Source organism: Acomys minous, assembly GCF_964271855.1.
Source record: "Acomys minous genome assembly, chromosome: 15".
Taxonomy (NCBI): domain Eukaryota; kingdom Metazoa; phylum Chordata; class Mammalia; order Rodentia; family Muridae; genus Acomys; species Acomys minous.
Genome location: NC_140497.1, coordinates 33,601,069 through 33,617,740, shown reverse-complemented (window position 1 = coordinate 33,617,740; position 16,672 = coordinate 33,601,069). Strand labels below are relative to the sequence as shown.

General features: G+C 44.1%; 1 protein-coding gene across 5 annotated transcripts in view; it reads right to left on the bottom strand.

Moving 5' to 3' along the window:
* Positions 1-16,672, bottom strand: part of FAT1 (FAT atypical cadherin 1) — a 121,714-nt gene that overhangs the window by 9,434 nt on the left and 95,608 nt on the right. For all 5 annotated transcript variants that reach the window (XR_014774855.1, XM_084758651.1, XM_084758653.1 and 2 more), the window contains exons 11-24: positions 16,339-16,535; positions 14,370-14,523; positions 13,626-13,859; positions 11,732-12,121; positions 10,180-10,394; positions 9,750-9,887; positions 8,074-8,217; positions 7,288-7,485; positions 6,215-7,016; positions 5,477-5,608; positions 4,037-4,194; positions 2,970-3,432; positions 1,951-2,104; positions 1,670-1,780 (exon numbers count right to left, since the gene is read on the bottom strand). Coding sequence is in view for 4 of the 5 variants with exons in the window: in XM_084758651.1 (XP_084614777.1) it covers positions 1,670-1,780; positions 1,951-2,104; positions 2,970-3,432; positions 4,037-4,194; positions 5,477-5,608; positions 6,215-7,016; positions 7,288-7,485; positions 8,074-8,217; positions 9,750-9,887; positions 10,180-10,394; positions 11,732-12,121; positions 13,626-13,859; positions 14,370-14,523; positions 16,339-16,535 (3,490 nt within the window). In the remaining variant the exon portion in view is untranslated. The remainder of the gene's footprint in view (positions 1-1,669; positions 1,781-1,950; positions 2,105-2,969; positions 3,433-4,036; positions 4,195-5,476; positions 5,609-6,214; positions 7,017-7,287; positions 7,486-8,073; positions 8,218-9,749; positions 9,888-10,179; positions 10,395-11,731; positions 12,122-13,625; positions 13,860-14,369; positions 14,524-16,338; positions 16,536-16,672) is intronic.

Below are 16,672 nucleotides of genomic sequence, written 5' to 3'. Positions count from 1 at the left end.
GCCAAGAAGAATGAGAGACCTTTGCAGTAGATGACGGGCCACACCAGCCCTAGAATCAACCCTTCACCACGATCACTAAGCACACCAAGCCTTCATTAGAGATGCCAGAGCAAAGCTGGATGTGACACAACCAGAAAACGGCAGAACCAGGAACGAGAACGAAAGCTCTTTTGTGGGATAATTGGTCACATGAGCGGAGGCTGAATGTACGTTTGAAAGCCAGCCATACCAAGCCAATATCTAGCTGCATTTTTCCAGAATCAACAGTTTACTAAATCAATTCAATAGGCTAAAACCACCAGTCTGTTTCTGGGTCTCATAGTCAAGCTGTCATTTAGAGAGCAGGAAGCTAAGGTGCATTTTAATGAGCAGTGTGTGCTGCAAACTCTTCTCACAGGTTAGATTAAATAGCAGAGAAAATGGGTCTGTTTGGGATTATGACGGTCCTGAGAGAACTACGCGGGGATAGAAAACACACTTTCCACTTTAAAATGTTATTCCTTCTAGAATCATCTTTCCTGAACACGTCACTGTCACAAAATAGATCACAGCTGGTCCCTTCTGCTTTTCTATACAGGGGCCTGTGGAACTGCTGCGTACACTCCCCTCACCCTTTCTCATTTGAAAAAAAAAATGTTTGCTTGCAAATCATGAGCAACTAGAATATGAACCCTGAAGACTGATGTATTTTTGTCAAATATGTAGGAATATTCATTGTTTAGAATTAGGAAAATCAACAAATGAACCCTGGGCTCCGTAACTAATGGCAAAACTCAGGGTTATAAAGACTGCAAGAACACAGTGACTGAGAATAATTACAAGCGGACCTCACTAGCCTCCAAATGACACCGAGCGAGGCGTATCCAATTGTTCTCTGCAAGGCACCTAAACATCACGTGTACCCAGTAGCTGCGTTCTTGTCCTTGAGACAGAGTCTTACGACGTAGCTCTGGCTTACCCGGAATTCACTATGTAGACCCGGCTGGCCTCAAAACCTCAAGAGATCCACCCACCTCTGCCAACTGAGTACTGGGGTTAAAAGAGTTTGCTACTGAGCCTGGCTCCAATAATTTTTGAAAAGAAAATTGAAAAAAATGACTTGTCAATTATGAAATGGCACCTGAAGCTAGTTTCTTATGCATTTTCCTCTTGCGAGATCTAGGCACATATTTTTTGAGATATCTAAATGTCTAAATATCTAAATCATAACTACCTCTTAGGCTTATAATGTGGTTTAGTATAAATAGTGTAATAAATTAGTCTAATCAGTATAGTCAAGAGACGGGAAAACCAGCAAGGTTTAGATGCTGGATCCATGCTGTACAAAACACTGTGAGAAGTTGTTGTTGGTACTTTCTCAAGGATAGATGACACTGTGTCACAGGTACCTGCTTTAGAAAACACAATAAATGCAACCAGTTTACAAGCAATTGCTACCTGCCAAGGACCCACACATTCTTCATCTATAAATAATAGCTCTGGGGTACAGAAGTGGGGCTTGCCCACTTTATATTAATCTTTCTGATACAGTCTTTTGCCTGTATGTCATAAAAGCGCCAATGGGAGTCACACTCTCGAGGGATGCAGAGCGAGGGGGACAAAGCTGTGTGAATGGCCAGCACACCGTGGAAAGGTGCAGCAGACACGAAGCTCGAAAGAAACCATTTACCTTTCTCCCCTAAAGCCTGAGTCACATTGACAGACAGCACCATCCAAACTGTCAAAACATGTTCCACCATTTTTACAGGGTTCATCTCTGCAGTATGGGCTAAGCTGACATCTAAATAAGGAAAAAAAACAAAACATGCAAAAAAGACCCTCATGAGATCACTGCAAATAAAAACAGAAAGCATTAACAACCAAAGAGCACACGGTGAGCTTTCCTAATGCAGAATCCCATGCTTGAGATATTTTAACACTACTATACATTAAGAAATATAACAAACGTACCTCTGGCCGGTGTACAAGCCCCTACATTGGCAAACGAAGCCTCCGCTGTCTACCACGCACGTTCCACCGTAGAGGCAGGGGTTGGAGGAGCACGGGTTGACGCTCACCTCACAGTACGTCCCTAGGAATAAGTCACCACACTTGCAGTAATAGCCTACACGGTGGAAAAGAATAAAAGATACAGTCACTCAAGGACCAGAAAACATTCCGTTTGCTTATATCTTTACGTTTAGGTAAAAATACAGTCCCCCAGTATCTTTGAAAGGCAGTAAAACTCGCACTCTCTCCAGGTCAGGAGTTATCTCTATGGGTAAGCCTTCTACTGCCCATGGGTTGACTGCCTCATATCTCCAAAATGCTGGGACCAGAAATGATTTAAGCCTTGAGTTTATTTAGATTTAGGAAATTAAAAAAAAAGAAAAAGATTTTACTAATGAAACCTTCCTAACCTAGAATCCTGATATCCCAAATGCCCTAAACCCTGGAAATTTGAATATAATAATATATTCGCAGTCAAAAAGCTCTGGATTTGGAAGCATTTAGATTTTGGATTTTAAAACTTAGTATCCTCATCTGTAAAAGCTAAGCAGAGAAGTGAAGGAAATATGACTAGATTTCATTAATGATAATTACATAAGGTTGGAAACAGATACACGCAAGCAACGCCACTCAACAGCGCGTTTACACCCACAAGCAGTATTTCCAATGATACGCCTTTAGGGAACGCGGCAAGATAGTGCGCTTTGCTCCCTTACAAACTGGACATGGCCCTAGTTTATCTTTGGCCGTGGCCACTGCAGCAGAAGGAAAATGAACATGGTAACCCAACACTGGTTCCTTAGACCACCCCAAAGTTACAGCACAGCCTACTTAATTCTGACTATACTATCTGTGAATGAAGACAAGGCGTGATGCCATCACTGAACAAAAAAAGAGGCGAACCAATGCTATTTGGGGAATACTGCTTCCAAATGCACACGCGGGTGGCATGTGAGCGGCTGTGGTTCTATGACGCCTACCTCCCGTAGGTGAGGGGTGGCAGACACCTCCATTCTGACAAGGGTTGCTGGAGCAGTCCTCTGTGGCAGTCAGTAAGCACCCATGAGTTAAGTCCACCCACTCTTCGATGTGTGCGTAGGCCCTTGGCTTGTTGTTCAAAGGCAGCTCCTGCCCATTCAGGTAAATAGAGTCCATGCAGCCCCTGAAGCCGTTGGCCACTTGGGTGCTTCTGCCATGCTTTGCTCCCTGCTGGCGGAGGTGGCCACCAAAAAACACGTAGTTGTCCAGGTTCAGGGTTTTCAGAGCCCCTGGGGCTGTGCCCGACGCAGTGTGGACTTCATCTAGAACCAACTTAGCGTAATTGCCCTCCACCTCAAGGGACACGGCGTGCCACTGCCCGTCGTTGACCTGAATGCTTTGAACGGAGACAATGCCAGGGCCGCTCCCGCAGTCAAATTTGTACTGCAGTCTCCCAGTGTGAATCTACAACAGAATGAACACCGTTCATGCCAATCGAATACAGTCTTCAACGTTAACTCTGTGCAAAATCTATTTAAGAAGGGTGCGGTTAGTGAACGAAGGCGAAACGAATGCCATCTTGGGTTTGGATGCTAAGCTTAGAGCACGTACTCATTTATCTATCACAAAAAACTGGGTCATCTGGGGGCTCCCAAATGCTTAAAGCACATCCAAAAATAACACGGATGTAATTAATAATTAACAGTTAACTGAACCCACACGGCGTACACATGCACGCAAGGAATCATGTGGGATCTCTGTGTAAACTATGCCAATATTAGCAAGATAAAATGAGGAGGCCTGAATGTTAGCTGCCGCGTGTCTAAAAATGTTTGTTACAGAACACGAGAAGTAAATGTCTATGCTACTGGGCAGCAGAGAGAAAAAAAAATTTTTTTTTATTGTAACCCAAGTGTCAAAGTTGTGCAGGCCACAGATTCTTGAGACACGGCATAAACTGAACTTTCTTAGGTTCTTTGTTTTCAAATGGGACAATCAGAATACGAAATAAAACCCGCATTCAAAAAGCCTCCCACAACCTGAGGTGAAAGGACGGGCGAGGACAAACCTCTAGGATGCTGTAGTCAGTTCCGCGAGCGTACATTACTATTGCGTGGGAAGAATAGGTTCTCAGCCGCATGCTCAATTTCATCTCCAGTTTGTTTTCATTTTCCATCAGACGGTATTTCACAAAGCTGTTTCCAGTAAAAGTTATGGATGAACTGCCTACGGAATAGAGAAGGAACTTCTATCAGCACCAAGCTTAAGCATATTATTAAAAGTAGGAGAGTATAACCTCCTCCCTCCCCAGAGGCCGTTGCCCGCCTAATTTAAGGTTATAGCAGTGGGCAAAGTGTCTGTTGGCTTTAACAGACAGCCTTGCACAACTGATTTTCCTCGTGGAGGAGAACGAGAGCACTGTATCACAGAGAAATACATCTAAAATAATAGCAGAGCTAAATATAAAACTGCTCTGTGTAAGTTATTAGCAGGCAATTTGAGAAAAACAGTGATGTAGCCTCAAGGTGGTTTGGCGAATCCGTCAAGCAAAACACAAAACAACCCCACTCCTCCCAGAAGACGGAAACCACATTAGCCTTCAGAAACGAAAATTACATTATGCAGAACTGACTTTACAAAAAAAAAAATCAATTTCAAAATGACAAAGGGTACATTTAATGGAATAAAAGGCCAATAACAAGAGAGGGCAGATTGTAATAAAAAGCATGTTAATATTCATAATATTCATAATACACAAGTACGCTTTCAGAAACAGACAGCCCAAGAGGCAAGCCACACAACAGGAGATGCTGACACCACTAATTGACAGATTCTTCCATGAGCAGCCAGAGACGTTACAACCTTAAATAAGTAAGTATTCCAGGCCCGCTAGGGGAGGAACTATGGCGCCCGACTGAAAAAGCTTTCAATACCGACGAAGAGAATGAGACAGGAGACCTTCATGTATGTCTGGAAGAAATGGGAACTACTGGGTCAACTATTTTGGAAACTAATATAACAGTACGTCTAATTTTAAAAAGGGTTTTGTTTGTTTGTTTGTTTGTTTGTTTTTTGTTTGTTTGTTTGTTTTTTGGCGGCAGATTCTAGTTTCAGAGTATCACGAAATGGAGAAGAGCACCAGCACGTAAAAATGAACTTGAAAGAATTTTTAACAGGAAAGACACATAAAGAATGGTTACTGAATGCTGGTCCAGCTCTTCAAAAGAATGAACGCCACATACGACGGGCTGGAAACGTGTCCTTCCAAAGCTAAGCAGGGGACGAAAGCAAGAAGCTGAAGAGAAGAGAAACAAGGAAAAATGGAGCCGTGCGGCTTATCCAGCCGGTGAGAGGAGGCGCAACAGATCCATCGGGGAGTTCCTACTCTCTACTTTGTTATGATGAGCAACCTGCACATACAACTCTTGACTCCAGTGGAGAAGACAGTTATTGAAACACTGTGAAGGGTGTTGGAAACGATGTGACACTTGGCCATGGGTGTGCTTACCTGGGCATTTACCGAACCCGCCCCCGGGACACACACAGCTATACTTCTCCTCTCTGGGATCAGCCACACATTCAGAACCTGCGGGACAAGGGTTTTCTTCACAGCCATGCTGGACATGTGGGCATTTTCCATCTTTAGTTAGAAAAACAAGAGGAAGACGGGAGAGGAAGTGGGGATTAAGACAATGATCACTATCCCTACCAACCCCGCCTGAACTCTGGAAGGTCAAATGAACCTTGGGCCTCATGTATGCTAGACTAACACTTGCCCACCGACTTACATTATCTCCAGCCCTTTTTCCATTGTTTCATTTTGAGATAGAATCTCACTATGCTGCCCAGGCTGACCTGGACTCACTATATAGCCAAGGATGGCTTTGAACTTGCAATCCTTCCATGTAGCTGGAATTATAGGCCTATACTATGAGGTCTGGCCATGAAACATTCTTCTTCTTTAAAAAAACAACAACAAAAGATTTTTAAAGTTTAATTTTACGTGTACGGGTTGTTTTGCCTGCATGTATGCCTGTGCAACATTTCAGGACCTGGTGCCCATGAGGCCAGAAGAGGGCACCTGTGGAACTGGAGTTGCAAATGGTCGTCAGCCACTGTGTGGGTGCTGGGAATCGAACCTGAGTCTTATGGAAGAGTAGCCATCTCTATAGTGCCCCCACAATAAAATATTCTTTAACACCCATCTACACACACACACACACACACACACACACGTGCTATTTACCTTTGCAGAGACACACAGCTGTTCTGTGGTGCCGGGGAGTCACAAAACTCAGTCTGGCTGTGCTATGAGTTGACATAATGTTTTCATCCACGGACACTTTCTCGTCACAGAACTTCCATGGGCAATCCAGCCCTGCACAGAGCTTCTGGAACACGGCCAGTATCCTCACCCCGATGATGTCCTCAACATCAGTGACAGAAGCGTTAATCTTATGCAGAAGCTGTTTGGTTGAATCCTGGGTACCACCTGACTTTTCCACAAAGAGCAAGACATCTAGATGTGCAGGAGGCTCAGAGGGCTGCAAGCTGACGATCTGAATGTCGTTCTTCCTAACCCCTAGGATGTTCCGTAAAGCTCGCTGGAAGTTGCGCCAGTAGTCGCCGACGAACTCTTCTGGAGTGAGGTTCGCGAAGCGAATCGCGATGGTGTGGTTCAGCATCTCCTGGGTCACTTGCTGGATATGCACGGTGATGTCAGCCACCGTCGTGAACTTCCCGTCCGTTACGCTGACATTAAGAAGGTACTGGCCTACATCCAGCTTTCTGTGCGCAATCAGCTTACCCCCCGTGCTGGACACAGAGAAGAGGCCGTCCATGTGGGGATCCAGACTGTACGTCAAAGTGTCGTACACGTCCTGGTCTGTTGCGTGGATCTTTCCTATGACCCCACCAGAGTACTCATCTCCGAAGGCGGTGATGAAAATCTCGAGTGGCAAGATGGCAGGAGGATGGACACTTTCCTCAATAACCCTAATGTCGATGTGCGTCAACGATGACAACTGAGGTTTCCCGTTATCAGCCACCTACAAAGACAGACGTCGCCTCCAGCATTAGTACAACTTTCTAATAAACGCTCTGCAAACTGCTAGGTGTTAACCTCTCAGCGAGGACGATGGCCATTTTTCTTACTCATATGGACACCGAGTCCCGCTTCTGCCTATGAAGGAGGAACCTAAGTGCCACTGAGACAAAAACCCAAATCATACTCCTGTAAGAAAGCCCTCTAAATACACGAAGAGAACCACCAGCTGCCGTTCTCTATAAACACAAGTGAACCCGTGAAGCCTTCAATACCTTAACATGCAGCAGGTAACGGTCCTTCACTCTCCTTTTTATTGTAGCTGCTGTCAGGAGGACCCCGTGCTGGTTCACTTCAAATGTGTTGTCAGCGTTGCCACTCACGATAGTAAAGAAGAAGGGGGGACCATTGTGAGAAGAGTCCTTGTCTGTCACCACCAGCTTCAGGACGCTGAAGCCCACTGGCTTGTTTTCCTACATAATGTTAGACAAACAGAACAAAAAGCCATCAACACAACCACGGCGATACGATGGGGGGAGGGGGGGCGCACGTGAGGCTTTCTGAGAAATATACTGACACTAAAGCCTTATTGCTAAAACATCATGGGAGTGGGAAGAGAGGTAGAGGCGTGAGGGGACCGGGAGAGGGCAGGAACAGGTAGAGGGAGGACAGTAGTAAGAGGAGGAGTGAAATCAAAGGGGGAGTTAGTAGGGGGACTAGGACCCATGGGGGTAGGAGAGCATTAGCAGGAACAAGAAAATGGCTAAGCTCTTCCTAGTTAATCCTAGGATGGTGAGAGAACACACACACACACACACACGCACACACACACACACACACACACACACACACACCCCACATAAAGCGTGAGCTATGCCTTGTAAATCGCATCTTTTGCACTAAGACAGGGACTCTTCTAGCCTCATCTCTCCCAGTTTTCTGACACATGGTCTTTGGAGAGGCAAGCTATTTCAAGCTACTTCAAGCTATTTCAAGTGAGTGTCTGGGGCCAGTGAAAGATGAAGGAGGCCACAGACCCCCTGAGCACGCCGCCTGTTTACCTGGATGATGACACTGTAGTTGTCTCTGGAGAAGAGAGGCGCGTTGTCATTGACGTCAGACACGTCGATGTTCACCGTGGTCGTGTTGACTCTGGGTGGGCTGCCGTTATCGGCAGCTTGCACTGTGAGCGTGTAACCTGAGATCTTAGGGAAAGAGAGGACACCCATCCATTTGCACGGTGCCAATCAACTGGGAACCCACGGATCTCATTTGCTAAGCCTTTGTCTAGACACTTCCCTAAAATTAAAATTAAAAACTCCTGGCCAGTGAGTGAGTGTGCTATTTTGGGAACAGAAATAGTTATCAGCAAGAAACAGAATCTTTGATGTCTCTTATTAAGGGTCTTATTAAAGTGCTTGATCTGAACATTCTTACAGTTCTATTAAAAAAAAAAAAGACAAATGACCAACCAGCTCTTAGTCTGGTAATACCAAAGGCGGTACCTTCAACTGAGGCTAAATCTTGCTGTGGCAGAGGTAGAGACTTGAGCTGACTCTCACCCTGCATGCAGACCCATTTCCAACATATCAAGGTGTGCGGGGTCACCGTCATCGCCTTCAATTTCACACTTGAATTATATACTTAGCCGTTTACATCCCTCAAGGTAATATTTGTGGCTCTCGCAAAAAGAAATCAAGTCAAGTGAGACAGCTTCACTGTTAAGCAGATATGGTAGCTTTAGAGTGAGAGTTGGGAGATGCCAGGAAAATGGCTAAATCACAGTGTGCCGTTCTGTAGGACACCAGGCTAGCACGATTGTGCAACCACAACAGCCTTGAGGACACCACAGGGCACCTATCCCCTCTACTGTCTCATAGTGGATACAAGTATGTTAAAAAAGAGATAGGTTCTTTAGTTTTACTAAGTTTCTGTCAAGTACAGTGACTGAGATTTTGGCACTCAGAAAACTGAGGCAAGTGTGTTGAGTTTGAGGCCAGCCTGACCTATCTATTGACACCCTGCTTTAAATAAGTAAATAATCACATTTTACTCTGCCTAATACAACAGATTTTTCTATACCCAATAGTCATGTTTCTCGGACTTTTAGGAAGACTCCATTCAAAAATAGTAAGTCAGGAGGAAAGCCAGCCTGGTCCCTCTCCGGTGTAGTGTGGGCAGGAGAGCTGGCCTGGTCCCTCTCTAGTGTAGTGTGGGCAGGAGAGCTGGCCTGGTCCCTCTCCAGTGTAGTGTGGGCAGGAGAGCTGGCCCCTGCTTCTTGCCCACTCTTCACAGTTGATGGGGTTGCAGGTGGAGAAAAACTCACTTTCTCTCATGGGTGGCAGGCCACTAGGGCACTAGGAGGTTGACCATGGTCCAGTCAGCATGGAGCACACAAAGTGGACTTGCTGGTTTTTAGGGGTGAGGGGATCATGACGGAGGTGGGGCAGACATGGGATGAGTGGGAGGTGAGTGTGGTCAGGGTGCAGGATGCAAGACTCCCAAATAATGAAGAAAAAAAAGCGGGGGGGAGGGGGAAGTCAGGAAAAAAAACAAAACAAAACTGAAGAACTAGAACTGAAACTTAAATCGACTTTCAAATATTTCTATTTGAAATATTTGTCATTTCCTAAGATGAAGGTTCTACTCTTTTGAGACTTCACATGAAACCGATTGGATACGAATGGAAATCTTTAGCACTTTGTTACCGATTCAAATCCACCTTTTGAAAGCTTACCGTTTCCCGGTCTAGGGGCTTCGTTACTTTCACTTCTCCTCTGATGGGGTCAATTGTAAATGGGTTTCCTTGGTTACCTTCTAGAATAGAGTAGTGGACGTGGCTGTTTGAAGGTCCATCAGCATCATCAGCCATAACCTAGGAAATATCATTCTCATTTAGAAGACAGCTAAGCAAGGGACAGAGGAAATGACAGCTAGTTATTTTATGATGGCTACTTAAAGCCACTAATTGGCTCAACAAGGACCTTGTTAATTTGCAGAGGTGAGGACTCAAACGCCTCACAGGGACTAAGTGTCCTAGCACTGAGCTATGTACGTCGTCTGGCTGAACAACTACTCCAACATATTTTAAACAGACCCGCCCGGTGTAAGAACTAGAGTGTTTGTACTAATTGCTCCTTCAAGATCCAGAAGAGGCAAGAACATACTGTGATGACAGACTGCTCCAGAGCTGCGTCTTCACTGACGACTGTGGTGTAGGTGTCCTGGCTGAACACTGGGCTGTTATCATTGATATCTGTGACGTTGATGTTCACAGTCGCCACATCACTTAAGGACGGCGTGCCTCCGTCGGTGGCTTCCACAGTCAGGTAGTATTCATGGGAGATCTCATAATCCAGGTTCTCAATGATAAATATGGCCCCTATGTGGAAAGACAGAATTAGTTGTAGCACTCTGCACTTCTGTTTTTTTCCCCCCAACTACAACAGTAACACCTTTAAACACATTTAGTTCTCATTTCAAAAAATATTTTGTACATTTTCTGGCTTAACTCAATAATTTAAAATTATGATTTTTACCAACTTAACATCCCTGCTTATTTCCTTTGTTTTCTTTATATTCCTAGTGGCACTTCATCCCTTGTTCCCATCAACAATAAGATGGTGGATCTTATTCCTTCTTTGATGTAGTTCACTACAGACTTCTAGTTTAATACTTTTTAAAAAAAAAAATTCTACTCAGTGCCTTTTGGTTTCTTTCTCATTGTTATTATTTATCTAAGACAACTTTCTACTTCATCTTACTAAATATCCTCTTGAGAATGGAATACAGGGATCACACTTTGCTTCTACTACTAGCAGTTAAGTGACTGGGGCACAAAGATTGTAAGTTTGAGACCAACCTGGACAACATATCAAAACCTGGTTTCAACAGTCAAATAAATAAAACAAAATCCCTTACTGATTTAACAACACTTGCCACACTTCTCCTGGGCTCAACCTAGTCTACCCTACTTGAAAGAAGAATTGCTAATAAAAGTTCTAAAAACATTATGCAATAAATATTAATACACACTGTAGAACATTAAACACCTAGTCTTCATCAGAAACAGTCACACAAAACATCCAACTAAGTACAGCCTGAGGGGGTTACATTTTACAATGTCTTGGAGCTAACAGGTATTTTAGGCCACAGGCCAACACAACCACAGCAGTATTCACAACGTGGGAGTGAGTGGTGGATGACGCTTAGCACTGCTGGCTGGGTGAAAGCCAATCTCCTTCGATTAGCGTATGTTAATGAGCATGGTAATGACGTCACCTTGAAGGACTTCACAGATGTCCAGTATAGGAACTAATGTCTAAAAGGTCAAAAGGCTAGTGGGACTGGGGAAGGCTCTCCATGTGCCTTTGATTCAGGATAGAATGAGTAATTACACAAGGTTTTTACCACTAAGCATCCTTCCCTGGCAACACTGAGATGCTTTGCATCACCACTAAACTGTCTGAGAGTCAATAGTTTTCCAACTTGGCTTGCAATTTACAGTGGCTATGCCAGGAAGTAAGTATAGGTACCATGTAGAATTAAGAGTGCAAAGGTTCCCAAACCGTTCCAATCCCACCTTAAGCAACAGAAAGATAACTTCAGTTCCCACTGACCACATGGGGTCCATCACTTTCCATCGAGAGACGTGCACGACAGAATGAGCCAGCCCTCTCAGTGTGGAATGAGGGCTTCTTCCTTTACAGGAAAAGTTACCTGTCTTAGAATCTATGCTGAATTTTCCATGTTCGTTTCCACTTATGATTGAGTAGGTGATTTCGGCATTGGCTTCGATATCCCGACTTGCTGCATACACCTGGAGAACTTCGGTCCCGATGAGGATGTCCTCAGACACGGTGGCGCCGTATTCACGGTACTCAAACACAGGCGGGTTGTCATTTATATCCAAAACAGATACGACCACCGTGCCAGTAGCTGTCAATTTCCTTGGCAACCCATGGTCCACTGCTTTCAGAGTGAGAGTATACACTGCCTGTAGTTCTCTGTCCAAATGCTTTTCCAGTTGGATGATTCCAGACTGTTCGTTAATGGAGAACTGCCCGTCGGCAGAGTCGGTCAGGGAGTAGGAAATCTTTCGATTCAAACCTGTCAAAACACAAAATCCTATCAGGTTTCATAGCGAGAAATTAAAAAATGCTGGGCGCTTTTAAATGATAAAGGGCAAGCAGCTATAACCCAAAGACTTTTATATAGATGAATTACACATTACAAAGTTAGGGACTTAAAATATAATTCCATAGATGTCTGACTTTTGGGCTCTTTGACTTAAGACTACATGACAGTAGCCATGATTTTTTAATGCAATATGTTTATTAATTCGTTGAGAACTTGGTATATGCACAGTATGTAGTTTGATAATATTTATGCCCACTTCTCCTAGCTCCTCCTAGGTCGCTTTTTCTTTTTCTTTTTTTAAAAAATAACTCACCAAGCCCAATTTGTGCTGCCCTTTACTCATGGATATGGGGCCATTGGCCTGAGTGTGGATGACCAACCAGGGGCCATATCCTTAAAGAAAGCTGGCTCTCCCTCCTACAGAAGCCATAACTTCCCAATTATGACAGACAGATCTGGGCCTAGGGGTCCTGCTCAAACTATGGCACCAGCCAAGGACAGTATGTGCAGTAAACTTTGAACCCCTACCCAGATCTAGCCAATGGACAGGACATTCTCCCCATTTGAGTGGAGAGTGGGGTCTGACTTTCACACAAACTCTGGTGCCCCATATTTGACCATGTCCGCTGGATGGGGAGGCCTGGTGGCACTCAGAGGAAGAGTAGCAAGCAACCAAGAAGAGACTTGATGCCCTATGAGCATATACAGGGGGAGGAAATCCCCTCAGTCACAGTCATAGGGGAGGGGAGTAAGGGGAAAATGGGAGGGAGGGAGGAATGGGAGGATACAAGGGATAACACTTGAGATGCAATATGAATACATTAATAAAATATATTTTTAAAAAAACCCAGCTAGGAAGGAAGTCTCTTGAGCCCCTATCCCCTTTCTGCCGGAATCTGTAAGACTTACTAAAAAGAAACTATTTGTCACTTACCTTCAGTGACAAAGAACTGTTTAAAATGTGACTTTTAAAAAGTCTTCAACATTAATGAGTCAAGAAGGTAGTTTAGGCTCCACTATCAGAATGTTTGAATGCATAATCATCTCTGCAAATATTTTTGAAAATTTATAAAGCTCGAACAATAAGAGCACTTGCTGGTTACACTCCTGTGCTGCTGTGGCTATTTCACAGCACTACTGACTTATTTACAAGAAAACCACCCCCATGAAGTTGGCAAAATGTCAGCCAAGCACCTATGAAAGCTACATGTTCAAGCCCCAGCACTGGGTGGGGGTGGGGATCATTTAATGAAGTCAGTGGCCACAACTTAGACATGCTACAGCTTGGCTGCAGCAGGAAGTTCACTGCATGTAATTGCCAAGACTTTAAACATTAAAGAAAAACTACTTAGTTATGATTACAGCAATGCTGAGCTCCATCACGTGCTCAAGGAAAAGAAGAGGATTCTACCAGGGGATCCCCAAAGGCTTCTTGCACGTCCCAAGTGCAGAGCACCTCCTTGACTCAGGGTACCTGCATCAGCATCGGTGGCCTGCACTCTGGTCAAGAGCGTCCCAGGCTCGGTGTTTTCAAACACAGTGATGGTGTACGGATCCGCAGTGAATTCTGGGGCATTATCATTGACGTCTTCCAATGTGAGCACAACGGTTGCTTCACAGGATCTCCCCCCACCATCTGTGGCCTTGACTAGAAGATTATAAACTGCTTGCTCCTCACGATCAAGGAGGGCTAAGGTCCTCAATTCACCTAGAAACAAACAGAAACGAATGAGGCTGGAGATTTGGGGCATATGATCCATGACTATCCAACATCTTTTTTATTTCTCCTACGACTACAAAATCTGAGCCGCAATTCTCATTTAGAGAAAAATAATACCAACAACGTACCAGTTCAAGTTTAAAGATGAAGAAAATATGGATTTTCATTATAGAAAATGACAAATTACAAAGTTAAGAAACACACTATTAAAAGTAAAGCTGAAACTTTCAGACACAGCCTGGTATTTCTTTCAAAGAACCTGTAGTAACTTATAAATCGTAAAGTCCAAACAGTCTCGCTGCTTGCCTTTACCTCATCTCGACTTTACACATTAAGTTGCTCCTTGGATTTCTAAGATGTCATTTCCAAAGCATCAGAATAAAATTTAAGAGGAAAAAAAGAAAGAAAAGAAAATTTGATTTCCAGTTTTGTACAGGATCTCATCTCACCCACATATAGGAAATATACAATTAAATTAGCCCCAAATTCCACACTTACCTGTGTCTGGATTCAGTTTGAACTTTTCTGCACCTGAACCAAATAAAGTGTAAGTGATCTCAGCATTGGACCGGATGTCTGCGTCTGTGGCAGAGACCTGCATGATCAGCTTCCCAGGAAGGGCGTCTTCAGGAACAGTATCGGAATAGAGAGTCTACGAGACGTTAAACAACACTGTTACCACAGAAGCATTCAAGGTCAGCAGTGACTGGCTGGGGGTGGGGGGAGGGGGAGGGGGGCGGGGATGATGGAAAAGACATCATCCCGCTTTGGCCACGGAAAACGTGGGAAATGACTGAGGTTAATACTCAAGGAGCTTTTTAAAATGCTTGTTCTCATGAAACAGATGTGAGAACAAGGAAGAGCCTTGTAACAGGCACCAACCCCACATCCGGGAGTCTGGCCCAACATTTAAATTGCGGGATACAAAATATGATGTGCTGTTGAGCAGTTCCATACTTAATTGAAATTCTTATGAGAAAACTGTTAAGTAGTTGCCCAAATGTATTTATAAACTAGAGGAAATATGTAGCTTTTAGATTATATTTACTTAATTTGAAGTGCAGATATTTGCTACGTACAGCCAACTATTCATCACACAAAATCAAATACCTCCAGTTAAAAATGTTCTTCATGGGATGAGGGGGAAAAAAAATAAAAAAGCAGGGAACAGCTAAGGCTCAGGCATGTCTGCTACCCTGCCTGGTTTCCTCTTTCTTCATATGTACCTAAATCCTCACACAGCTAGACACTTGGTTCCAGATCCAATTATCACATTAGCCATGCCATAAATAGAACATATGGGAAAGAGATTAGGCTTCCGTTTCGTTTACCCTCTAATATGGGCTTAACATAGGGAAAATGTATTTTAGGGTTTACAAAATCTATTTCATAGGTTTCATAACAATGATTATTTCAAGTGGCTATAGTTGTGTTTTCAACTACAGTATTACCTAAGGTAGAGTGGTATGATATTTTTAAAAATATGAATTGGTTAAGGTTAATATATGTAGTGTGCATACAGAAAACATGTATATTATAAACACATGAAACAAATGATTTATATATGCACGTATAAAATATATAAAAAGAGATACACATTCTATCACTGTCATCAAATACTGTCATTCAAAAATAGACAAGTTAGATTAAGCACTCATCCCTCAGAAGTCCCAGTTCCCCCGACAATGATTTGTTTGTTCACCTCTCTGAGACCATGTGGTGATTTCCCTGCCTCAGCCGAATGCACTGGCATACCAGGAGTTTATCCCTAGGCCTGGATCCTTTGCTGTGACTGCTAACACAGGCCCCTACTGGCTGGCAAGCGAAGTTGTTATCCCCACCGCTGCCCTCACTCCTCACGCTCCCAGGCTCTCTCTCTCCATTTCTACTTCTGGTCATGGAGTGCTACCACCTGAGAGCTAAGGCAGGCTCTGTGGCTGGGTAGCTTTTCATCACCCAGCTCCAGCCATCATCGCTCTTGCTAGAGCTCCATGCCCCAGGTTAAACTGAGCCCAGCCACAGCAGAAGTCATTCCACTGGCTTGGTTTCTCTGGTGTGAACAACCAACGCCTCGAAATGGTTTGCTGGGGCATGCGTGTGCTGTGCAGGGGGAGCTACTGTTTCTCCGCCCCTCAAACAACTGCATCCTCAAATGACGAGATTATCGTCAGAAAAAGATTAGAAAGCGTTTTTGTTTTTTGGTTTTTGTGTTTTGTTTTTTTTTTTTAGCCAGACACCACTGTAAGAGGCCTGTGTTTTATAGTATTTTATACCGAAGTTTGTGACCAACTTAGCATGCCCCAAGTCACCTTGACGCTTTCTCGAGTCCTGCCCGTGTGACTCTCCCCCACCTGAGCAATTAGCAACTACAAGACTAAACTTGCAGGAGTCAGAACAGCTCAAAGGCTATGCCACGGAAAGGCTGAGGAGACGCAGGCTTATACAATCCTAAGGGAAACACACTTACCTTCTCACAAACAGGGCTGTTGTCGTTGGCGTCGAGAACTTTCACTTCAACTCTAGCTTTGGAAGAGAAGGTCCCGTCGGTTGCTGTGATGGTGAGAAGGTAGCTGTCCTTCTGCTCCCTGTCGAGAGGCTTCTTCACGTACACCTTCCACTCGTTCTGCATATTTTCCACAGCAAACTGTCCCAAAGCATCTCCTCCTAGTAAGTTAAGGGAGGAAGATGACAGCCAAAGTTGCTGAATTAGAAAAGTGAATTAAACAAGCACGAGGAAAAAAGAAGGTAGACAAAGAAATATACGGCAAGGTTGTTAAACTTCTCCCAGCATCCCTGGGCTT